The sequence below is a fragment of the Pseudorca crassidens genome, chromosome 14 (genome assembly GCF_039906515.1).
Source record: "Pseudorca crassidens isolate mPseCra1 chromosome 14, mPseCra1.hap1, whole genome shotgun sequence".
Classification (NCBI taxonomy): Eukaryota; Metazoa; Chordata; class Mammalia; order Artiodactyla; family Delphinidae; genus Pseudorca; species Pseudorca crassidens.
This window is the reverse complement of record NC_090309.1, coordinates 31,933,010-31,959,590: the sequence shown is the minus strand read 5'-3', so window position 1 is coordinate 31,959,590 and position 26,581 is coordinate 31,933,010. Positions and strand designations below refer to the sequence as shown.

The window sequence follows — 26,581 nt, the reverse complement described above, 5'->3', positions numbered from 1 at the left end:
CTCTTCAATCATAGATAGACAACCCTTAATTTGCCTACCCATCCCCCTCTTGTAGGGGCACAGCTCCCCCTTTCACCAAAAATGATCACAGACTCCCCCACCCCCACCCCAGTTAGGCCCAGCAGAGCCTTTCTTTTGGGGATTTTGGACGTTGGATCAGGGAGAGTAGAGCAGTCAGTCCTGCTCTATAGTGTGGAAGTGAAAGCCATACTTTCAGGTGCATTAGGAGCCAGAATTCCTACCAGAAGGAGATGCTCTGTGCTGAGAGTGAAGCCTCAGGAGAGGTGGAGATGGGTCAGATAGACCCTGGCTGCAGGGGTTCTGAGGCCTAGCCACACCCCAGCTCCACCCCAGGATGGTTGTCCAGCCCTATTTTAATGTCCATGAACCAGTCATTCGTTCGCATTTTGCCTGAGCTGGTTAGAGTTGGGTTTTTGTTATGTGCAAACAAAAAGCCTACCTAAGGACTTTTCTTGTCTTCCCAAGGACAGTGAATTATAAGGAATTTATATTATAAGGCAACATGACACAGTGGAAAGAACATGCACTTTGGAATAAAATGAAACATTTTTAATGCTGTTTCCAGCAAGATACTTAATCTCAAAGAGACTGTTTAAATTCATAAAAGAAGGGGTGATGGCTAAACTCAAAGAATGATGAGGACTAAATGAGAAAAATGATCAAATGAGAATCTAAATGAAAATGCCTGGGATGTAGTAGGCAAACAGGAAATGTTCATTCCCTTCTTTTCTCCTTAAAGTTAGGCTTTCATTCTGTGTCTTTCAGTGTATCTCCATTCTGTGATCAATGAATTAAAAAAATAGGAATTGAATTTTACCACCTGTTAAACTTTTTGGAGAGTAAAGAAGGAAAGAAATATCAAGAAAGCAAGCAATTACAAGCATTAGTTTGAAATGTCAAATACTGCCTTGACACCTGGATCTCTTTTTCCTGTTTTACTATCACCTGAATCTCCCAAAAGGTTTATAATTTTATAATTAGGCCAACATGAGATATAATTTGGAAAAACTAGTGACACTGTGCTTTGAGAAGAGAATAAAAGGGCATGACTGGAATTCTGCCAGGATGATCATCAACATTCTGCCCTAACCAGGGTACTATTAACTTTCCAACACTGTTGGTGTTAAGGCAAGTGCTGCTAACTTCTTAGAGAATTAGGAAAAGGTTGAAACAAACTCTAAAGGTGAGTCCTTCGAGAAGGTATGTGGGCTGGTTTTCTTTTTGTTCCTTCAAAAACTAGCCAGGAATACCACCCAATTTATAATGAAGACTATACACAGCAGCACCAAAAGGGCTATATGTACAAGAAGAGTTTTTCTTCAACAGAATCCACTTGAATGTGTTGAGAAACCGTATCTTAGCTAAGAGTAGTTCACTAAGGAACAGAGCCATCTAAGTGCCTAACTAGTATTTAAAGTTGTCAAAGGGTGGGGATGTGCAAATTTAGCAGCGAAAGACTCTTTTGTTTTGCCTCAAGGGAAAGTGATGGTGGTCAGAGGGGCCAGTTCCAAGGGCTGGTCCAGGGGGGGCCGCTGTTCTTGGTACTCCGCCACATGCCCATTGCGGTGGTGACCATACTCAAACTTGATCCGCAGCTCGCCAATCTTGGATTGGGGAAGAATATCTGGAATCCACTCAATGATGAAAGGTGTTGGCTCCTTTTGATCTGGGGAAGTGTTGCCTGAAGAAAAAAAAGAAAAGAAAAGAAAAAAGACTGATTAGTACAATTCCAAAATAAATTTGAGTCTGGACAGGACTTCCCTGGTGGCACAATGGTTAAGAATCTGCCTGCCAATGCAGGGGACATGGGTTCGAGCCCTGGTCCGGGAAGGTCCCACATGCCGTGGAGCAACTAAGCCCGTGTGCCACAACTACTTAAGCCCTCGTGCCACAAATACTGAAGCCCGTGTGCCTAGAGCCCGTGTTCCGCCACAAGAGAAGCTACCACAACGAGAAGCCCGCGCACTGCAATGAAGAGTAGCCCCCGCTCGCCACAACTACAGAAAGCCCGCGCGTAGCAACAAAGACCCAATGCAGCCAAAAATAAATAAATAAAATTTTTAAAAAATTGAGTCTGGACAGATCTTGCCCTGTTCACAAATTTTAAAAGGAAATGAAAAAGAAGTTAAAAAAAAAAACTATATGAGGAAAAAAAAGGCGCGGGAGGCCAACAAGAAGAATCAAGGGAAGGGAAAAGTGACCACTGCTGTACCTATCCAAAACAAAGTTTCAGGGAACTGTCTGGCATCCTCAAATAAAATAAGACCCAGCTTTTATGAAAATAGGGCCAAAAGAATCACAAGGAGAGCCCAGCCAGACTAAGAGGAAAAGACAGCTGGATGAGGTTAAAAAGGGAGACTATCAAGAAAAGGTCAAGGTTTCAAGGAAACTAGAAAGAAACAGACTTAAAATCTACATGGTTCTAAAACATATTACAAATCCATAGTAACAAAAGAGTGTGGGGCTTCCCTGGTGGCGCAGTGGTTGAGAGTCCGCCTGCCGATGCAGGGGATGCGGGTTCGTGCCCCGATCCGGGAAGATCCCACATGCTGCGGAGCGGCTAGGCCCGTGAGCCATGGCCGCTGAGTCTGCGCGTCCGGAGCCTGTGCTCCGCAGCGGGAGAGGCCACAACAGTGAGAGGCCCGCGTACCGCTAAAAAAAAAAAAAAAAAAGTATGGTACTGGCATATGTCTACACAGATTAACAGAACAAAACAGAAAGATCCAAAATGGATACAAAAAGAACAGGAATTTAAAATAAGGTAAAAATGGCATTTTCAATTAGTACAAGAAATACAAGTGTTTTTGTTTGTTTGTTTTGCGGTACGCGGGACTCTCACTGCCGTGGCCTCTCTCGCCGCGGAGCACAGGCTCCGGACCCGCAAGCTCAGCAGCCATGGCTCAACGGGCCCAGCCGCTCCGCGGCATGTGGGATCCTCCCGGACCGGGGCATGAACCTGCGTCCCCTGCATCGGCAGGCGGACCCTCAACCACTGCGCCACCAGGGAAACCCACGAGTGTTTCTTATAACAAATGGTGTGCATCAACTACATAATTATCTGGAAGAAAATAAAAGGCAGAATCTTACCTCATAACTTACATCAAGATAAAGTCCAGAAGATCAAAGATTTAAACGTGAAAAACTCAGGTTAAAGAATGCTTTTGAAAAAATGTAAAATACTAGCAGAATTAAAAATAAGCATATGGTATCACCTTCAAAACTATGGAGACAATTAAGCATAGAAAACATAGTCCATTTAGCAAAAAACAGAAGAGCAAAACAAGGAGACAGAAGACCAACTCTATCAATTATAATAAAGGGGAAAAACTATTGAAATTGGAGAAAAATCAAAACCAACAATATAATATTGATAAGAGAGTCAATAAGAACAAAGTGTCACAAAAAAGTTAAAAGGATGGCAAACATCAGAAAAATGTAAAACAAAAGAAAGCTGGTGTCACTGTTGTAATATTGAACAAAGATGAATTTAGGGCAAATGTTATTTTTACATTGATAAAGTATTGCTATATACTGAATCTACATTCTCCCAAAATTTCTCCCAAATTTTGTATCCTCCCAAGATTCATAAATTGAAAACCTAATCCCTGATGTGATAGTACTTGGAGGTGGGGGCTTTGAGAGGTGATTAGGTCATGAGGGCAGATGAATGAGATGAGTGCCCTTATTTTAGACCCCAGAGACATCCTTGCCCTTTCTGTAATGTGAGGACACAAAGTGAAGACTGCTGATGGCCGTCTTTGAGCCGGGAAGCAGGCCCTCACCAGACATCGAATCTGTTGGTGCCTTTATCTTGGATTTCCCACCCCGCAGAACTGTGAGAAATAAATTTCTGTTGTTTGTAAGCCACCCAGTTTATGGTATTCTGTTATAGAAGCCCAAATGGACTAGACAATATATTTACATTGACATCTGTCAATAACTCTGATGTACCAAAAACACTGCATTACAATACTCAAAGTCTTTTTGCAATATCAGAAGACATTTAGAGAAACATAACTGTAGTAGGAAACTGTCTCACAACTCTGCTAAGTTGTATAAGTCTTAAAGCTATATAAGACTTTACATTGGATAAATAATAACATCTTTGCTAGCACAAATTAATATCATACATTAGGTTAGTGAGAAAATATTTTTAAATCCCTAAAATAAATAGAAATTGAAAGGCACATCTTCTCAAAATAATAAAAGTAGAAATTTATAGCTAAGAATATAAAAATCAAACCAATTCAACCAACTGGAAATTTTAAATACAAAGTGTTGGGGACACAGAGAAACTAAACTACGATTAGAGACTATTTAGATATTAATAATAAGAAGAACCTTAAATGTTCTTATTATCAAATATGAATTTTAAAAATTAACTGATAATTTCAAAAGGTATAAAAATTTAAAAATTCCAAAAAAGTGTTAGAAAAAAATTTTAAAGAGTTGGGAGAAATTTTTACAGACAAAAGCATAAAATAGTTCAAAACAGACATTCAGATAAATACAAGAGCCAGTTCCTTGAAAAAGACAAAAAATTCTTGGAGTATATAACTATAGACCTAGGTTTTAAAAGTTATGTGATTATCCTCTATACCAAAAATTATAAAAATGTACACAATTTAAATTTTGGATGAAAACAGGAGAATTTTTTGGGAAAAAAACAATTAAAATTGACTAAAGAAGAGGTAGAGACTGTGAGTACAAATATAAATCAGAAGAAATTAAACAAGTTTTTAGAGAACTGCCTGCAAGTAAAGTTTAGGTCCAAGAGAATAAATTCTTTCAAACATTCAAGGAACAGATATTTCCTAAGCTATTTTTTTAAATTAATTTTTATTGGAGTATAGTTGATTTACAATGTTGTGTTAGTTTCTGCTGTACAGCAAAGTGAATCAGTTATACATATACACATATCCACTCTTTTTTAGGTTCTTTTCCCATATAGGTCATTACAGAGAATTGAGTAGAGTTCCCTGTGCTATACAGTAGGTTCTTATTCGTTATCTATTTTATATATAGTAGTGTGTATATGTCAATCCCCAAATCCCAATTTACCCTTCCCCCCAAGATATTTAATTTGGTCCAAAGCTTTCTAAAATCATTTTCTATATAACTATTACAAAACCCCAAAAAAGATAGCCTCCAAAAAAGAAACTGTAGGCAGTTAATACTTATGAATCAATAATAAAAAATCCTAAATAAAGTATTAGCAAATAGACTCTACATAATACATATCAAAATAAAAAAGACCACACAGGATTTATTCCAGAAAGGCAAGATTACTTCAATATTAGACATTTATTCATAAAACTCACATTGTAAATCAATTATACTTAAATAAAATAAATAAATTTCATTGCACTTGGGTCAAAACAGTTCATCTTTTGAGGTTTCTCAAAAGATGGTAAAAAGGTATTTCAAGGGACTTCCCCAGTGGTCCAGTGGTTAAGACTCCCCCTTCCAATGCAGGGATACAGGTTTGATCCCTGGTCGGGGAACTAAGTTCCCACGTGCTGCGGGGTGTGGCCAAAAATTAAAAAAAAAAAAGGTATTTCAAAAAATTAAATTCTAGGGAGTTCCCTGGTGGTCTAGTGGTTAGGATTCGGTGCTTTCACTGCTGTGGCCCAGGTCTGATCTCTGGTTGGGGAACTCCCGTAAGCCATGTGGTGAGGCCAAAAAATAATACATAAATAAATAAAAATAATTTAAAAAACAACTACATTAAAAAAAATCAATTCTATTTCCTAATAAAAATACTTAATAAACCAAGAATATGATATGCTGTTATAATAAAAAATTTTATCTGAAATCAATAACCAATAGTTCATTATTTAATAGTGAAACACAGAGCAGCTTTTCCCAGAAAAATTCTATGAAATGCTAATGGTATTCCCCTGAAAAGTGTTGACCGGTCAAATAAACCGGGGAAAACTTAAGTTAAATGAAGTTCAACGGTATTTTAATTTCAGGATCTTTTTAATATGCAAATTTATAGGATGAGTTACTAAGAGGGATACATTATATTCTAAGACACTTCTCCCTACTGCCTCCCTACTCCAGTTGTAACATTATCTGCAATCTGAGTATATCATACAACCAGGGAAGTTCTCATGTGGCAAAGTTTCTTTTCCCAGAAAAAAAGTTATTACAAAATTGACTGAACAAGGTTCAGGGAGTCTTAGAATCAAGGGTCTTAGAATCAAAGAAATACAGTATGTAGCATTTCTCAAACTTATCAGATCATGGAACACTTTTTTCACAGCATACTTATCACTATCTCTTCTTCAAGACAGAGTTGGAAAATGCTATGCTGGAGGAGTTTTTACTATAGTAAAAATGATAGTTTTACTATAGTAAAATGAAAATCTCAGCTGCTAGCTTTACTATTATTCATTGTTGCTCTTGAAGTTGTAGCTAATTTAACAAGAAAAAAACAATGAGATATAAACATTTGATAGGAAACAAAATTATCATTATTTTTCAAGTGATATAATTGATTTCCCAGAAACAACAGGTAAACAACTATCATCGCTACTAGGAACTCATTAAGGAGGGCAATTTGATAGTAATTATATCAAAATCAAGAGCTTTCCATACACTGGCAAGTAACAAGTTAAACACATGATAAATACCTTATTCCCAAGAGCAGCCAAAAATATATTTCACAAGAATTTGACAAAATAATTATAAATTCTAAATTTCTTGGTGACACAGTTCACTGCCCTGACAGTGCTTATAGCCTAGTCAGTGGAAAGACAGGTGAATGTTGGATGGCTAGGAGTGAAGGCTCTGGAGTCCAAAACTGCCTGGAATTGAGGCCCAGCTCCACCACTTTACTAGCTGTGTAACTCTGGACAGGTTACTGCACCTATCTTCACCTCAGTTTATTCATCTGTAAATGGGGATCACAGAATCTACCTCTGAGTGGGCTGATGAGCATTAAATGGATTAATCTAGGTAAAGAACTTAAAATAACAGCTGGCACAGAGTAGGTGCTCATTAAGTGCTACTTGTTATAGTTGTCATTATTATTATTAAATTATTATACCCAAGTTAAAAATAGACAAAGAAAAAGCAATTCATCAAATACAAATGACTAATATGAAAATTTACTCTCATTAACATTTGAGGGTAATGCAAATTAAAAGAATGATAGAACATTTTTTGGCTATCAAGTCAAAAAAGATTAAAAAAAGAAACTCTTGGGGATTTCCCTGGTGATGCAGTGGTTAAGAATCCGCCTGCCAATGCAAGGGACATGGGTTCGATCCCTGGTCCGGGAAGATCCCACATGCCACGGAGCAACTAAGCCCGTGCACCACAACTACTGAGCCCACATGCCACAACTACTGAAGCCCGCGCACCTAGAGCCCATGCTCCACAACAAGAGAAGTCACCGCAATGATAAGCCCATGCACCGCAATGAAGGGTAGCCCCCTACAATGAAGAATAGCCCCCTGCTTGCCACAACTAGAGAAAGCACATGGGCAGCAATGAAGACCCAACACAGACAAAAGTAAAAAATAAAAAAGAGAAACTCTTTCATGCATGGCTAGCAGGAGTAAACTGCAGAAATATACAATCTTTCTGGAGGGCAGTGTGACAAAAACAATCAAAAGTCCTAAAAATGTACATAATCTTTGACCCTCCAGTTTAACTTTTAAGAATTTACCCGAAAGAATATCCTAAATAAATTAGGAAATAATTAAGCCTATAAAAGGTTTGTCTAAAAGGAAGTTAATTATAAAAGGAAGCATTGTTCATAATAGCAAAAAGTTTGAAACAACTTAAATTCAGGATTGACTAGAGTGAGATAACTTAATGAATGAATTTTATGAAGCTGTTTAAAAATGTTGTATTCACAATAGCCAAAAGGTTGAAGCAATCCAAGTATCCAAACAGATGAATGGATACACAAAATGTAGTAGATACATATAATGAAATATTGTTCAGCCTTAGAAAGGAAAGAAAATTTGTCACATGCTACAACGTGGATGAACCTTGAAGAGATTATGCTAAGTGAAATAAGCCAGTCACAAAAGGACAAAGATTGTATGATTCTAATTTGAGTCGTCAAATTCATACAGACAGAAAGTAGAATGGCACCAAGGTCTGGGGGGAGGCAGGAATGCAGAGCTAGTATTTGATGGGTAGTTTCAGTTGAGAAAGATGAAAACGTTCTGGAGATGGATGGTGGTGATGGTTGCACAACAATGCAAAAGTACTTAATGCCAGAAAACCTTATGCTTAAAAATGGTTAAAATGTTAAGTTTTATACTACATGTTTTATAATAATAAAAAAAGTTTAAAAAATAATGTTGAAGACAGACATGGAAAGCTGTTCATGATATATTTTTAAGTGAAAAAAGCTGCTAAGATATGATCCCATGTTTTAGAAACTCTTTTTCTTTTCTTTTCTTTTTTAAATTTATTTATTTGTTTGTTTTCAGTTTTGGCTGTGTTGGGTCTTTGTTGCTGTGCATAGGCTTTCTCTAGTTGCGGTGAGTGGGGGCTACTCTTCGCTGCGGTGCGCAGGCTTCTCATTGCAGTAGCTTCTCTTGTTGCAGAGCATGGGCTCTAGGCACGCAGGCTTCAGCAGTTGTGGCACGTGGGCTCAGCAGTTGTGGCTTGCGGGCTCTAGAGTGCAGGCTCAGTAGTTGTGGTGCACGGGCTCAGTTGCTCTGCGGCATGTGGGATCTTCCCGGGCCAGGGCTCAATCCCGTGTCCCTTGCATTGGCAGGCAGATTCTTAACCACTGCGCCACCAGGAAAGCCCCTAGAAACCCTTTTCATGCACAGAAAAAAAAGTCTGAAAGGGTATACACCAAAATCTTAATGATGATGTCATCTATAGTGGGTGGGATTACAGGTGGTTTTTATTTTTCTCCTCCTTTATGCTCTATAATGAAATCTATGATTTCTGTATAATGAACAGGTATTACTTCTCTAATTTTATTTTTTTAAAAATAAATTTATTTATTTTTGGCTGTGTTGGGTCTTCGTTGCTGTGCACGGGCTTCCTCTAGTTGTGGCGAGTGGGGGCTACTCTTCATTGCTGCGCGTGGGCTTCCTCTAGTTGCGGCGAGCTGGGGCTACTCTTCGTTGCGGTGCATGGGCTTCTCATAGCGGTGGCTTCTCTTGTTGCGGAGCACGGGCTCTAGGTGTGCAGGCTTCAGTAGTTGTGGCACATGGCCTCAATAGTTGTGGTTTGCGGGTTCTAGAGCTCAGGCTCAGTAGTTGTGGCGCATGGGCTTAGCTGCTCTGTGGCATGTGGCATCTTCCAGGCCAGGGCTTGAACCCATGTCCCTTGCATTGGCAGGCAGATTCTTAACCACTGTGCCACCAGGGAAGCCCTCTAATTTTATTTTTAAAGTACTGGCTCAGATGAAACAAAACAACTTATCCCATGACTGCCTTTACAAAATGTGTGAATGTGTCTTCTTTGTTCAAGGTCAAGCCCCAAAGTTGAGGACAGCGTAATACACACAGGTGACCCTCAAAGGAAGGTGTGCTGTTGAAACCACCAATTTACTTACCAACTTTGAGAAAAGTTTTTAGTTCCAAGGGTCGCAGCACTGGCTGCTTTTCTATACGGCCATAGGTTTCTGCTATGCTCTCTACTTCTACTTTAGGGCATTTAAACAGCTCATAAGTCCCATCCCGGTTCTGGATAAAACTCCGGGTGATTTCCAAAGGCATCTGCATGTGGAGACAATACCAAGAAAGGTGAGAAAGGAAAAACTTTCAAAGTAGACGAACATTGGATGACAACAGATTTTATTCATTCTTTTCTAAGTACACTCAAATTAACTAAAATTTCCCCTTGTATTTTCAAGTAAATTTTTTCAACAGTTCTGCCTTTCCTTTTCTCTCTGTAACTTTCATTTGAACCCTTACCAAACCATACTGAACTGAATGCCTAATACCTTCATGGCTACCTGACTGCTACTGGCACAGACCTGCTCTAAAATCAGTTTTATTCCCTCCCCTACTGCTCTGCTAGCAGCAATCTTCTCCTAAAAACCCTACCAACAGCACCTATAGCTGACCTCACATCCTGTGTGCTTCCACCATCCTTGAGACTAAGCCAGAGCTTGAACTGAATTTTGCCTTTGCCACTAAACAGCAGGCTGAGCTTCTCATAGCCTGTTTCTCGTCTGCAAAATACTGTTAATACCAGTGCATGGTTGTGAGATTGAATGGGGTGATACAGGTAAGTAACGTGCAACACAGAAGCTCCACGACTTGACTTTGCTCTGGGGCTGCTGCAGTGCCTCCCTGAACCCCGCCGTTTTCAGGCTAGAAGCTGTTTCTGCGACATCCTCCATTTAAAGAAGTTCCTCAGGTGTCTTTAGTGCGAACATAGGCCTTTCCTAAAGTTCCCATGTAAGTTCTATAGTTACCAAACAATTTATTTTTCTGAACATAACAGTGCCTTGCAATTCAGCTAATCTTAATGTATTAAATCACATGATGCTGAGTTTTCCACACTATTCCATTATCATAGGAAGGGAAAATCCTCACATTTTTAGGATCTGCTTGAAAAAAATGTCTAATATTGCCCCTGTGAGAAAGGACACAAACTACTTAAGAATCATTTCTCTAGTGAGAGCTAAATTGCAGTTTGGAGAGGAACACTGAATTGTGCTGGACCCATGGACTTCACAAACAGTATATCATCTCAAATTATATATATACTTTCTAGCTGCTTGCCAGTTAACCTAGGGCTCACCATGGCTAGTAGGGCATCATTATTTAATTTACAAGAAAGAGCATCCCTGTTTTCTGATCCCAAAGGCAAAGAAAAAAGGATACTCCAATTTAAGATACATCCTCAAGCTACAGGGAATACCTATTAAAATCAGAGTTGGAACAATAAAGCCATGAATATTTCTGAATAATCTCTTAGTATGAAAAAAAGGAATTCTCTTTGGTGTCCATGACTCAAGGAGATGGTGCAAACATACTTCCTGCACTTGCTTCCCTCTCTTCCCCTCTCTGCCCTCCCACTACTGTAGAAATAAACTCTTACCTCTGGGGTATCTAAGATTTGTTTAACTTGCAGGATATTCGTGATATGCCAGGTATACTTGGAAAAGGTTCCCAGTGGCAAAGCATCTTTGCGAACAAAAGCTTCAAGGTAAAAAGGGGGTAAAATTAGACTATCGAAAAATAACATGCTCTTTCACTGAATTTGTTATCCAGTTTCTGGAGAGTTCAGTGAAGTGATATTCCTGCCTTATAGAATCTCAGTCCTCTAAAAAAGGTATTTTATACACACACACACACACACACACACACACACACACACACACACAGGTTTTGGGTTGGCCAAAAGGTTTGTTCGTTTTTTTCCATAAGATGGCTCTAGTATTGCTTAGTGGTCTTTTTTTTGCGGTACACGGGCCTCTCACTGCTGCAGCCTCTCCCTTTGCGGAGCACAGGCTCCGGACGCGCAGGCTCAGCAGCCCTGGCCCACGGGCCCAGCCGCTTTGCGGCACGTGGGATCCTCCCGGACTGGGGCATGAACCCGCGTCCCCTGCATTAGCAGGCGGACTCTCAACCACTGCGCCACCAGGGAAGCCCTGCTTAGTGGTCTTTAACTTCATTTGAAACAATCTTGTTAGATTGTATTGTGACAACTGTCCTATCAGTTGCATTTAAAAAAAACTTATCAAAATTGGTGAATTTCTGTGTATCCATTTTAATATTGAAGATGGAAGAAAAAAAGCAACATTTTCCTTATATTATGCTTTATTATTTCAAGAAAGGTAAACATGCAACTGAAACACAAAAAAAGATTTGTGCAGTGTATGGAGAAGGTGCTGTGACTGATTGAATGTGTCAGGAGTGATTTGTGGAGTTCTGTGCTGGAGATCTCTTGCTGGACGATGCTCCACAGTTGGGTAGACCAGTTGAAGTTGATAGCGATCAAATCGAGACATTAATTGAGAACAATCAACATTATACCACGCGGGAGATAGTCGACATACTCAAAATATCTAAATGAAGCGTTGAAAATCATTTGCAGCAGCTTGGTTATGTTAATTGCTTTGATGTTTGGGTTCCACATAAGTTAAGTGAAAACAACCTTCTTGACTGTATTTCCTCATGCAATTCTCTACTGAAACGTAATGAAAATGTTCTGTTTTTAAAACAAATTGTGATGGGTGATGAGAAGTGGGTAGTGTACAATAATGTGGAATGGAAGAGATCATGGGGCAAGTGAAATGAACCACCACCAACGACACCAAAGGCCGGTCTTCATCCAAAGAAGGTGACGTTGTGTATGTGATGGAATTGGAAGGGAGTCCTCTATTATGAACTCCTTCTGGAAAACCAGACAATTAATTCCAACAAGTACTGCTCCCAATTAGACCAACTGAAAGCAGCACTCAGTGAAAAGTGTCTGGAATTAGTCAACAGAAAACGCTTCATCTTCCATCAGGATAACGCAAGACCGCATGTTTCTTTGATGACCAGGCAAAAACTGTTAGAGCTTGGCTGGGAAGTTCTGACTCATCTGCCGTATTCACCAGACATTGCACCTTCGGATTTCCATTTATTTCGGTCTTTACAGAATTCTCTTAATGGAAAAAATTTCAATTCCCTGGAAGACTGTAAAAGACACCTAGAACAGTTCTTTGCTCAAAAAGATAAAAAGTTTTGGGAAGATGTGGGATTATGACGTTGCCTGAAAAATGGCAGAAGGTAGTGGAACAAAAGGGTGAATATGTTGTTCAATAAAGTTCTTGGTGAAAATGAAAAATGTGTCTTTTATTTTTATTTTAAAAACGAAGGAACTTTTTGGCCAACCCAATATATATATTTTTTGGCCGTGCCGCGCAGCCTGAGGGATCTTAGTTACCCCACCAGGGATCGAACCTAGCCCCGGCAGTGAAAGTGCTGAGTCCTAACCAATGGACCGCCAGGGAATTCCCTAAAAAAGGAATTCTAAAAGCAAATCTATGATAGAGTTTTGGCAGAAATGTGATGAATCAAATGATAAGGATTTCTGCTATAAAAAGTCTCTGATGCTTCTTTTGAGATACTACTGATTTTTGACATCTTGGCAACTTGTTTGTTTGGTAAGTCTACACACAGAGGACTCTATTATAAAACAGCCTCTTCCAACTTTAGATAAGTCAGAGGTCAAATCATAGTCCTTAAAATAACTACATAGAGTTTAAGCCTGCTCACATGGTTGCCAATCTATTGCCCTGCCTCCCAGATTATAAAGGGGTTCCACTGAAGGACCCAAAAAGATCTAAGCGATAGGTTAAAATTAATGTATTAGGCCTAAAATGGTTTGTTTTTGTTTTTGTTTTGGCTGCACTACTCAGCATGCAGGATCTTAGTTCCCCGACCAGGGATCGAACCCATGCCCCTTCAGTGGAAGTGTGGAGTCCTAACCACTGGACTGCTAGGAAACTCCAGGCCTAAAGTTTAACCTGGAAGCATCAACACTGTCTCAAGGGACTTCCCTGGTGGCACAGTGGTTAAGAATCCACCTGCCAACGCAGGGGATACAGGTTCGAACCCTAGTCCGGGAAGATCTCACATGCTGCGGAGCAACCAAGCCCGTGCACCACAACTACTGAACCTGTGCTCTAGACCCTGTGAGCCACAACTATTGAGCCCACGTGTCACAACTAATGAAGCCCACGCGCCTAGGGCCCATGCTCGGCAACAAGAGAAGCCACCAGGCCCTGCTCGCCACAACTAGAGAAAGCCCGTGTGCAGCAACGAAGACCCAACATAGTCCAAAAAAAAAATAAATAAATAAATAAATTTATTTAAAAAAAAATTCTGTCTCAAAAGTCAGATAGATAAGATAAGGTGTAAAGACAGAGATTTTTATGGCCCTAAACAGAGAGAGTCACAGCTTATACTATTAAAAGACACAATTAAACATCAGTCCTGGGAATTCCCTGGAGGTTCCATGGTTAGGTCTCTGAGCTTCCACTGCAGGGGCACAGCTTCGATCCCTGGTCAAACACTAAGATCCCGCATGCTGAATGGCTCAGCCAAAAAACAAACAAACAGAAACACTTCAGTCCCTATTACATCATCAAATAACAATTTACTGAAGAAATAGCTCTGATTTCTAGCTGTAGTTACTCTTGGGCTATTTGTCCCTGAGCAATCTTTTCCTTCTCCTTTTCTCTCCCTTATTTCTTTATACTACCAAATAAGTATCTTGAGATCTCTAGTAGAAAGATATTATATAAAACCAAGAAATAAGTATCAGAATACTGTAATTATAAAATGTTCCAAGCCTGAGAATCACTCTAAAAATAAAATCTCCCTTCATCATAAATGGGGAATCATGAAAAACAAGTTTTAGTTTTTGACACATACTGTAATATGCTTCCAAGAAGCCAGCCCAAACAACAACTGGAGACTGCAATGCTTTTGTTGAAATTGGTTCATATCTAGAAAATATCCAACTTCTTGGTGGGCACCTTCATTGTGCTTCATCAGTGATTCTTTTACCAACATTGTGCTTTCGGAATCTTTCCATCAACTCTTACTCGCATAAGCATGGGGCCTTTGAAGAGTGTGATCATTATTCTAAGAGCTGATGGGCTAAGGCTTCATGCTCTGAGCCTGTAACTAGAAGTCCTAATCATGAAAATTCCACACAATTTTTCCAAACATTATTCTCTAAGGTCAAGACATCTGTTGCTATTCCGGAGGAAAAATCCCATACCTGTGGTAGAGTTGGGAAGCCGTTTTTTTGCACTTCCTATGGATATTCTCTGTTGCAGGGCATCAAAAAAGGACTGAGGAATGTGGAACACCAGTGGCTCTGGTTTGCCTATAGGAAATAAGAAGAAGCTCATTTAAAGAAACTCAGTGGGCTTTCTGGTGTGTAGGGGAAGGTGGAAGAAATGGAATTGATGGGTAGTAATAACTAAAGATACCACTGAGATTTCTTTTTTTTTTTTTTTTTTTGCGGTACGCGGGCCTCTCACTGTTGTGGCCTCTCCCGTTGCGCAGCACAGGCTCCAGACGCGCAGGCTCAGCGGCCATGGCTCACGGGCCCAGCCGCTCTGCGGCATGTGGGATCCTCCCGGACCAGGGCACGAACCCGCATCCCCTGCATCGGCAGGCGGACTCTCAACCACTGCGCCACCAGGGAAGCCCTGAGATTTCTTTATACAGAGGCAAAAAGAAGGCTTTGATTGACCTTTATGAGTCAAGCACTGTCGCCTGCCCTACTCTTGATCCCTTGCAATTATAACAAATACAGCACACTCTTGTCATCTACCAAAGATAACTTTTCAAATCCCTAATTTTGTAAACACTGCCACAGCACAGACTTCTCCCTTTAAAGAGGACATGAAATGAGATGAGAACATTGAGGCTGAGATGAGAAGGTAAACTTGATTCACTGCTGCTCACTATCCCAGGCACCTGCTGTTTGCATTCATTTTCTCAGATGGTCAGGACTGCCAATGCCAGAGACTGCAAAGTTAGGACACTTTATCCAATAAGCATCAGTCTCCTCTCTGATGTGAAGACAGGCAAACTGTTTGAAAATACGTAACAAATCTCTTTTAAAAAGTTGCAAGACACTAGGTCAACAGAAAGAGTGTTCAGGGGAGAGGGTGAAAGAGTTCAGTTTTCCTTAAAAACTCTGCCCAAGAAGCAAGCTCCAACAGAGGGAAAACATCCAGAACCACATGGCTTAACATGTAACTTCCACGTGCGTGTAGAAGGTGTAGTTCTTAAAGACAGTTCACCTGCCTTTCTGAAATAAAGATCAAGCCAAGAAAAATGAAAATGAAAGGCTTTCTAGAATTCCATATTAAGGTTTTACATTCTATCAATTGATTTTACCTACTTAATTGAATGCAGAATGCCAATGACAAAACTGTCACTGCTTTTGAGCCACTAAATTTTTTTTTTTTAATTTTTATTTATTTAATTTTGACTGCATCGGGTCTTAGTTGCGGCGCGCGGGCTCTTCATTGTGGTGTGCAGGCTTCTCTCTAGTGGTGACGTGTGGGTTTTCTCTCTCTAGTTGTGGCTCATGGGTTCCAGAGAGCGTGGGATCTGTAGTTGTGGCGCCTGGGATCCAGAGCGTGTGGGCTCTCTAGTTGAGGGGCTCGGGCCTTAGTTGCCTCACGGCATGTGGGTTCTTAGTTCCCCGACCAGGGATCGAACCAGCATCCCCTGCATTGGAAGGCAGATTCTTTACCACTGGACTACCAGGGAAGTCCCAAGCCACTAAAATATTAATATCGGGGCAGTTTAGAGAAGTCACTACAGAAAGGTTTTTAAAATCTTTCATCTTGAAATTATATTATGGGCTATCTACAGAGATCATTACAACTCTAAAACTGCTAACTTACCACAACTCAGCTGATGGGATGCTAGGGTTTAGGTAAATTAATCTTGAAAAGCCCTTGTAAAAGACACAGGATCACAATCCAGGAGAGAGCTGATGGTGACTTTGACAAAGGTGGTGGTAATGGAGATGGTGAGAGGGGGTGTTACAAGGAATGGGATGAAAAAGGACCACAGTTTATAGCTTACATTATTGTCAATGTTCTATTTTAAGTTCTGGGAGGTGGGTTAGTAGGTATTTATTATATTATTTAAAACAATATATAAATAAATTTTGAAAAGAAAAGAAAAACATAGACTTTCTCTTTAACCTTCCCTAGCTTATTTTGTTTTTCTAAAAAGTAACTTCTGAAGTTTTATTTATTCTGAATTAATATAAATAAAACTAAGCATGTATTTCAACACCTCCATGCTTGTCCCTTTCTTCACCATGAAGCCACAACTGATCTAATCCTTCAAAACTCATGTCCTCCTACTGAGTGTCTGCTGTTGGGCTACTATTCAGTTTGGGGTGCTTTATTTTTAAAATGATATTCATAAACTTCAACATATTCAGCAAAGAACATCAAAATGATGTGAGGTTAGTAAATATGCCACGAGGAGTGTTTGAAGACCTGAGATGTATCACTTGGAAAACAGAAGGCCTGTCAGGCAGAGCAAAGGGTGTGTGCAGGGGCAGGGACTGTTATTTGAAAACAGGAACAGACTTATTCCGTGTGACTGGAGCACAGAACTAGAACCAACAGGAAGTATTATCAGCAAACATTTCCACTTAGTATGAGGAAGACCTTCCTCACAGTTCTCACTGTCTAACAATGTCATGAGCTGCCTCCAAAAGCAGTGAGCTGCTCATCACTGCACAAAGCCTGGAAAACCACCCATCAGGGATGCTTTTAAGGCAATGGGCAAGGCTTGGGTGGATGGTCCACCTCTGAAACTGCTGAGGTTCTATGAGGCTATCACGATCAACCCAAATCCAGCTTGTGTTCTCCAATCTTCCGTAGCATGTCTGTGTAATTTTATATGACTGTCTTAGTCTCACAGGCTTAGATTTTTTCTAAACTATTTCCTCCCTTGCTTTAAGTTTGAGGATTAGAATGATCTTCTAAGGCTTTGGTATCTCCCTTACCAAATACACACCCATGCATACCCCAAGACCAAGGCTCTCTACCTTTACTTATTATTTGCTGTGGTTTTTCTCTTCCATCTCTAAATTCATTTTGCTGTTCCTGCATTTTGATTATGTGATTATTCCTTTATTTCATTTCGATTTCTACTCTCTTGCGGCCCAGTGCACTCTAGACTAAAGCCCAATTACTTTTTCTATCAAAACAGAGTAGAACTATAACGCAATTACTTTAATTTCTCCGACTTTCAGCAATAGCCCAGTTGGATGACCAATACTTACCATCAAACTGATAGTGCATGGTTTGATGGATGCGTTCTGTGACACTGGCCAGCCAGTCTTGGAAGGATAAGGTCACTTGTGCCTCATCTAACAGCTGACTACAGCCTAGGGAAAAACAAAACAAAACTCTTCATTAACGTTTTTCTTACAGAACTTAACAGTTAATTGAAGTTTGAAAAAGCTAAGGAGTTTATACATAAAAGAGGAACAAGCTGAAATTCAAAGAAAGTAGATACAATAAGTGAAATGGAATATCGCAGGATTCTTTTAAAGAATCCAACTAGAAAAAAAAAGGAATAGAAAGCTCTGAGAGACTAATGGGTTTAAGATTATTAACCACAAAAAATTTGCAGCCTTTCACATCAAACTGCAAATTGAAGAATGGCCTTGTATAATGGCTGTTTTAGAGCCATTAATTGGCCCTATTCCTGATGAATATGTCTATATACCCAATGACCTACCATTCTATTCTATTTCTTCTCCTGAAATGTTTTCATATGACTGAAGTATATATCCGCTTTTATTATTATTTTTTTAAAAATAAATTTATTTATTTTATTTTTGGCTGCGTTGGGTCTTTGTTGTGGTGTGTGGGCTTCTCATTGCAGGGGCCTCTCTTGTTGCGGAGCACAGGCGCTAGGCGCACAGGCTTTAGTAGTTGTGGCTCGCAGGCTCTAGAGCGCAGCCTCAGTAGTTGTGGCATATAAGCTTAGTTGCTCCGCGGCATGTGGGATCTTCCCAGACCAGGGCTCAAACCCGTGTCCCCTGCATTGGCAGGTGGATTCTTAACTACTGTGCCACCAGGGAAGCCCTATCCCTTTTTACGAAGAGCTAATTATGCCAAAACTACTATTCATTTAAGTTACAATTCTAACTGTCTGTAAATAAATGCATATAGTGCTAATTTGGATTAAAAGCTATTTTCTTTTTTCTTTGCACCAAAGTGATAAAAATTTGTTTAAAATCTTCTACCAGATATTTTTTTTTTTTTTGCGGTATGCGGGCCTCTCACTGTTGTGGCCTCTCCCGCTGCGGAGCACAGGCTCCGGACGCACGGGCTCAGCGGCCATGGCTCACGGGCCCAGCTGCTCTGCGGCATGTGGGATCCTCCCGAACCGGGGCACGAACCCGCGTCCTCTGCATCGGCAGGCAGACTCTCAACCACTGCGCCACCACGGAAGCCCTACCAGATACTTTTGATTTGTTTACTTCCTGACCTTCCAAAAACATTTATTCTTGAACTGTGTAAGTTCTTAATTAATTAATTAAGATTTGGTCTTGTATTGTTTGCTATTTATGTATCGGTCTTGTCTTCAAAACCAGAGTATGAGGGCAGGGATAATGTCTAATTTTTAATCACCCAGCCATATTATATGAAAGTTAAGAAAATGTCGACCCCCAAACATACAAGCTTAACTATTCTGAGTAGAAAATTGACATATATAAATTTATAAGTTATATTCAAATTAAGTCATTCTGTCTCTTAAATGTTACTGCTTTTAGGTGTTTTCAAAGTTCACTAACTTTGGAGAACAGACTATATTTGTCTTTCTCAACAAATATTTATCAGTATAATTGTAAGATATGTTTCTTCTTCAATTTGGAACCCCTATACCAAATTGCATATGCGTAATCAGCAACAAAAGGAAAATATTTTACAAAATACGTGCTGCCAAAATATGTCAGTAATTTTTGTTGCATTTGTTATTTAAAGACAATTTGGGGCGGGGGGGGCTTCCCTTGTGGCGCAGTGGTTAAGAACCCGCCTGCCAATGCAGGGGACACAGGTTCCAGCCCGGGTCCGGGAAGATCCCACATGCCGCGGAGCAGCTAAGCCCGTGCACCACAACTCCTGAAGCCCGTGCGCCTAGAGCCTGTGCTCTGCAACAAGAGAAGCCACCGCAATGAGAAGCTCACGCACCAAAATGAAGAGTAGCCCCGCTCGCCGCAACTAGGGAAAGCCTGTGTGCAGCAACGAAGACCTAATACAGCCAAAAAAATTTTTTTAAAAAATTAAAAAATTGGGGGACTTCCCTGGTGGTCCAGTGGTAAAGAAATCACCTTACAATGGAGCAGACGCAGGTTTGGTCCCTGGTTGGGGAACTAAGATACCCCATGCCACGGGGCAACTAAGACCAGGTGCCACAACTACTGACTTCGCGAGCGTCAACTAGGGAGCCCGTGCGCCGCAAACTACAGAGCCCATGCATTCTGGAACCTACATGCCACAACTACAGAGCCCACGCGCCCTGGAGCCTGTGCGCCACAGATAGAGAGAAGCCTGCACACCACAACGAAGAGCCCGCGCGCTGCCACGAAAGATCCGCACACCTCAACGAAGATCCCAGGTGCCGCAGCTAAGGCCCGATGCAGCCAAAAATAAATAAAATAAGTAAATCTTTAAAAAAAAAAGACAATTTGGTTTTGAGACTGATTTGAGACCAGTGGGACTGACAGCACAGATCTTGGCCTCAGTGCCTGCTAGTATTTATCTAGGGGGACAATATGCAGCATTTCTTTTGATTATATTGCTTTGGGCATCATTTTTTTTTTTTTTTTTTTGCCACTCTGCTCAGCCTGTGGGATCTGACCAGGGATCCAACCCATGTCCCTTGCATTGGTAGCGCAGAGTCTTAACCACTGGACCACCAGGGAAGTCCCCTCTTTGGGCTTCTTCAGGATGATTTTCCAACTCTTTAGCCTATCCTGGGGAAGAGAAACTTACCCTGCCTTTTTAATGAAGAAGCAACCACAGGCTTTTTCAGGCCACTTTTCCTTAGATTACTGCTCACTGCATCTTGAGGCAGCAGTGAACTGTTCGTCTGTGCACCTAAACCACAAATCATTATAGTGTTTAATAAAATGTCTGCAGAATATAAATCGATTCAATATTAATTTCTGAAGTCTAAAACATATAAAAAGTCTTTGCTAATTTCTAAGTTAGCTTCAGTTTCTAGAAAGAATTAGCATTAGCCTTTATACATAACATTTTAAATGTCTCACACTCTTTACAGGAAGTTGGTGGGGGGACTAGAAGTGAAAGGAAGAAAAAACTTCACCCTTTGTTCCCACCTTTCAGACAATCACTATTAATTTTCTGGTGAACTACTGTCCATTTTCTTGTTTGTAAATAGTTTATTTTGCTGGTTTTGTGCTTTAAGTAGCTCTAAATATACTGGGATTGTCAGATTTAGCAAAAAAAAATTTTTTTGAACTTGAAACAAACAAATAATTTTTTAGTATAAATATGTTGCAAAGATTGCATGGGAAGTACTGATACCAAAAAATTATTCACTGTTTATCTGAAATTCAAATTGAACTGGGCATTATGTACTCTATCTGGCTACCCGAGTGAGCTAACATTTCTCCAAACTCTTCAGAGTCCTTTTTCATGGCTGCCTGGTATTCTATCAAGTGGTTTATCACGGGTCATTTAACTATCCCCAGTGGCTGGCCCTTAGTTGTTTCTAATTTTTCAATATTATAAATAACTACACAATAGGCACCTCTGGACAAAATGCTTTTCCTGTACAAAGGATTATTTCCTTAAAAAAAGATTATTTAGAAGTGGGATTACTGAGTTAGAGGGTAAAAAAAATTTTTTTTTAATTTCAAATTTTCCTGGGAAAGACCCATAATCAAACATTTAACCATGATCTCTGCTCTTTATTGCTGCCAGAATTACCCCTCAAAAACACAGAAATAACCACGTCGCTTCGTTTCTCCATCTTTCTCCAGCTTCCCAGCACCTGAACGCCTGTGCCTGACCATCTGACCCACCTGCAGCAATACTCCCTCTATGGGTAGGAACATTTTGTAAGGTTCTTAACAGATACTACAAATGATTAAAGCAACTTACACTACACTAGCCATGCTGAAGAACACCGATTTTACCTTTGCCTGTGGTCTCATCGCTTAAATATCTTTGCTGATTTGGTATCCCAAAGTATCTTGTTTTAACTCTGCATTTATAAAATGCTTGCATTTCTCTCTTCACTAGTATATTTGGAGTTTGGTCCTCAGGTGCGGACTGGTAATGTTTTCCTTTTGTTTACAGCCTAGGTCGTTTTTTAAAATTATTTTTTAAAAGATTTATTTATTTGGTTGCGCTGGGTCTTAGTTGTGGCATGTGGGATCTTCGTTGCCACGTGTGGGATCTTTAGCTGTGGCATGCTAATTCTTAGTTGAGGCATGTGGGATCTAGTTCCCTGACCAGGGATCGAACTCAGGGCCCCTGCATTGAGAGCGTGGAGGCTTAGCCACTGGACCACCAGAGAAGTCCCTAGAGCCTAGGTCTTTTAACACTTACCGACTAGGACACGTCAGCATTTTCATACTGATTTATATGAGTCTTTAACTGACACTGATATATTTGAATTTAAAAAGAAAAAAGATACATATATGGAGCGACCTGCTGAAGATGCAGATAACAAACTATATTGCTAAACTATCGTGGAAAATATAATTAACCATTGTCACAAATTTAAAAAAATATATCTATTGATGAAAATTTCATAACACTGTCCTAAGGCAGAGTAAGGTGTAAGACTAGTCTGATTGATTAAGGGATGAGCAAACTAAAAGTGGAGTTTGGTCAGATCTTATACTTGGCCAGTAGAACCGACTCTTAGCTTCACTTGAGAAAGAATCATCAAGGGAGAGTAAAACTTTTTTCAGGAAACAACAACATTATTTCTTATACTTGCTGAGATTCAGTGAAACACATAAAACACAGCAAAACCACCTCTAAAGGTAACACCACCAAACAAACAAACCAAACAGCTTCTCACCAGATACTTCCTCCTTCTTCCTCTTCTTTGGCTTAGAGGCAGAAGACTCACAAGCTGATACTGTTGGTTCTGAGTGGCAACCTAGCTGGGGCACAATAACCTCCTTTAGACCTAAAATATAAGAAAATATCTGAATTATTAATACTACCCAAGAGTAAGTATGGGTCCCTATCTAGAGAAAATTAATTTCTAAAAATCCAAATCCCCAAAACAAATTAGAGTGACTGTCTGCTTTAAAATCAGTTCCTTTAAAGAACTCTCCCAAACATATGTTTTTGTTCATAGACCATTAATACGATAAAAGGCTCTACAGAGAAATGTAAAACTAAAAAGTTGGGAGCTGCTGCCAACTAAAGATCGTTCAGAAATGAAAACGAAAAGCATCTACAAGATAAAAATGTTAAAAACATAAGATGATGTAGAAACATTTAAAGATCTTTTGAGCAAGGTACTAGTTTTCCCCATCTTCAAAGATAAGAAACAAGCAAGCAAGACAAAATAAAAGGGATTTTGTTTGTTTTTTCTTTGTTTTTACTAACATGGGGCATCTGTGGAGTAAAAAAATCAAAGCAAAGCTAACTTTGCTAGATTCATTGTTTCAATGAAAATGCACAAGTAGTCTCTTGATCATTAATTTCAACTAACCAACCAACCAAACTTTATGCAAGTATGCTCACTGGGATTAAAAGAAGGAATGCTTTTCATTTGATTTATCTAGCAACTGCTTCTGAAGGTTGCTAGGACAATCTCCAAATGCCACCAGTGGGACACTTTCATTGCCATTTTAGAAAAACAGAGTAACTGTGTCAACGACACCACCTACCGCTGGAATCAAAATTTAGGAAGTCTGAGAATTCCTGAGCCAATGTCTCGTCACTGGCAAAGGCACAGATGCAAGCAAAGAAATGAATGCATCTCTGGACCGCCTCATCCTTGGAGGCATTCGACTTCTGTGATTTCAGAGTCTGGCAGGAGCAGAAGAAACGGCGCTCAGGCAAGCTTTTGGCACTGATTTTCTGCACAAACGATGTATGCAAATACCCCAAACTATGCTTCTGGCTTGCCTTGCATTTCACCACCAAAATGTTTTTAGTAATCCTCTGTACAAGGGGACCTGTGGGTTCCGTGGCCAACTGCCAGATGGTTTGCTTGGTTTCTGGGGAGGCCTGCACTGCATTCAGGACCGAGCTCTTCAGCGTCAGAGGGGTGGCCTCTGCCTGGCAGTTCACAGCCAGCTTGATGTGCTGGCACTGGTTTTCCACAACACCCTGGGTGGCAGCTTTCAAGCATGCGGGGACGTAACACCGTCCAGAGCTCAGCTGAGTGATCAGCGTCCCATCCACTGTCTGGATGGTCGTCTCTGAAACACCTAGCTCCACAAAGCATCGGTAATCAGGGCCCCGGTCTCTTTGCCGCACCGAGTAGACTTGCAGATCAGAGCCTGTTATGATTTTGACAGCTTCAACACTAGGCTGCTTCCGTGCGCCATACCGGAATATGGTTCCACATGTCTTGTTCTTACAGCTCAGTCCCCGGGTTCCATTGTATGTGCCACAGCGGGGACACTTCCTGATTCCCCTCAATGTGGCCTTCCCCAAGTCAGATAAGAAAGCTGGGACCTTTGTCCTTAGAGAGTTTGGTTCCATTTTTCACAGGTCCTAGAAAAGGCAATAAGCCCATCAGCATGAGTATACATGCACACACACACATGAAGTTAAAATCACTTATGATATTTAGTATACAAAGTAAAATGTAAGAAGCTATCCACTATTCTCAAATTGTACCCTCAAAGAGAACATCCACTTAAACCCTCAAGCAAAATAAAAATGGGAGGAGATACGGGGATATATGTATATGTATAGCTGATACACTCTGTTATAAAAGCAGAAACTAACACACCATTGTAAAGCAATTATACTCCAATAAAGTTGTTTAAAAAAAAAAAAGTGGAGGAAACTTTGCCTTTCACATTTCACATCACTCTCTCTCTCTCTCTACATATATATATATATATATATATATGTATAATTTTTTGGGGGGGGGCCACATCTCATGGCATGTGGAACTTTCCTGACCAGGGATCGAACTTGCGCTGCCCCTGCAGTGGAAGCACGGAGTCTTAACCACTGGACCACCAGGGAAGCCCTCTCTCTCTATTTCTTAAGTCCTAATGTAATAACTGAAGCATTTTTCTAGATTCAGTCCTGTTCTATACAACAACCTAGATTAGTTAACCTACATCTTTTTTTTTTTTTTTTTGGCCACGCCACGTGTCTTGCGGGGATCCTCAGCGGTGAAAGCGCAGAGTCCTAACCACTGGACCACCAGGGAATTCCCTAGTTAACCTAATCTTTACATGCACAGATGTTTGACTTGAGCAAAGACTGGAGAATGGGAAAGATGAGTTCTTTCCCTTCCACCATTCCCCACAAAACCCGGCCCAATCCTACCTCTATCAGTTGCCCGAGCATCCGGAAAAAGTGTGAGCTGAATTCATAAGACCTAAAAGGTGTTTCATTAGTTTGTGATGATCATATAGGACAGACGAAGACATAATCATGTGCATGGTAAATGACACTGCTTAACTCAAAGTCTTCTGAAGTTTGAGCTCTGTGTTGTAACAGTGCAGACATTCTGCCTTCTCCTTCTCAACCAGCCAATGGCAAAGCTCATGTCCAATGTTCCACAGTCAAAGATTCTCACTGCCCTAAGTGGAGACCTTGGCAGTCTATAAGTAAAACAGGAAAAAAATATTAAAGTTATACAAAGACAGGATGATTCTTTCCTCCCAGAAAAGGAATCTAAGTCTTTCAAGAATACTTGAGAAATATTTGATAGAAATTGTTATAGTTGCTTTATACTTTGAATCGCAAGAAGGTAAAACAGTGTTAATGTCATTACACAGGGAGTTGTCAAGAACACCTAGAGCCATGGTATATAATTGGTTGAACACTCATCCTTCCTAATAGTAATGCACTGCATTTTTAGAGTACTTTATGCTTTTCAAAGTGATTTCACATTCATTATTTCATTTGAATCTCGCCATATTAGTATCTTATTTGAGCCAAACAATTGCTCTTCAGATGAAAATCAAAAAGTTAAGTAACTTGCCTGAGGCCACCCAGCAAAATCAGCAATGTGGTTCCTACTAACCCAGTGTCTGCTAAAAAGAGTGCGAATCTGTTTTTGATTTCCCCCAATATTACGAAAATTTTCAAACATATAAAAAAATTGAATTATACAACCTTCATATACCCACCCACTAGATTCTACAATTAACATTTTACTATATTTGCTTTATTACATACCTATCCAACCCTTTCTCCATCTATCAATCCCTTTCATATTTTAATGCCTTTCAAAGTAAGTTACAGGTATCAGATCGACATGCATATTATTAACTAAAGTTTAATAGTTTTAATGCTTTTTAGAAAGGTAAATCTGCTTTGTGATTTTGAAGTAGGGAAAAGCTTTGCTTTTCCTCCCTGACCCCAAAGAATGGTCTTTTTTTTTTTTTTCCGCTGCGTTGGGTCTTCGTTGCTGCACGCGAGCTTTCTCTAGTTGCGGAGAGTGGGGGCTACTCATCGTTGTGATGCGCGGGCTTCGCATGGCGGTGGCTTCTCTCGTTGCGGAGCATGGGCTCTAGGCGTGTGGGCTTCAGTAGTTGCAGCACGCGGGCTCAGCAGCGGTGGTGCACGGGCTTAGTTGCTCCGCGGCATGTGGGATCTTCCCGGACCCGGGCTCGAACTTGCATTGGCAGGCGGATTCCATTCATTCATTCATTCATTCATTTATTCATTTACCTATGGCTGCGTTGGGTCTTCGTTGCTGCGCACGGGCTTTCTCTGGTTGCGGTGAGCGGGCGCTACTCTCCGTTGCGGCGTGCAGGTTTCTCATCGTGGTGGCTTCTCTTGCTGGGGACATGGGTTCGTGCCCCGGTCCGTGAGGATCCCACGTGCCGCGGAGCGGCTGGGCCCGTGAGCCATGGCCGCTGAGCCTGC

At 40.4% G+C, this 26,581-nt stretch overlaps 1 protein-coding gene across 6 annotated transcripts in view; it reads right to left on the bottom strand.

Moving 5' to 3' along the window:
- Positions 1-555: 555 nt before the first annotated feature.
- The window catches only part of C14H2orf42 (chromosome 14 C2orf42 homolog), a 42,485-nt gene continuing 16,459 nt past the window's right edge, over positions 556-26,581 (bottom strand). For 5 of the 6 annotated variants that reach the window (XM_067704797.1, XM_067704798.1, XM_067704799.1 and 2 more), the window contains 9 exons: positions 25,031-25,308; positions 23,404-24,238; positions 22,581-22,691; positions 20,516-20,620; positions 17,791-17,895; positions 14,740-14,847; positions 11,059-11,159; positions 9,563-9,725; positions 556-1,702 (listed from right to left, as the gene is read on the bottom strand). In XM_067704797.1, coding sequence (XP_067560898.1) covers positions 1,494-1,702; positions 9,563-9,725; positions 11,059-11,159; positions 14,740-14,847; positions 17,791-17,895; positions 20,516-20,620; positions 22,581-22,691; positions 23,404-24,226 — 1,725 coding nt within the window. In that variant the 5' untranslated portion in view covers positions 24,227-24,238; positions 25,031-25,308 and the 3' untranslated portion in view covers positions 556-1,493. The remainder of the gene's footprint in view (positions 1,703-9,562; positions 9,726-11,058; positions 11,160-14,739; positions 14,848-17,790; positions 17,896-20,515; positions 20,621-22,580; positions 22,692-23,403; positions 24,239-25,030; positions 25,309-26,581) is intronic. The other variant, XM_067704802.1, reaches the window with a different exon arrangement.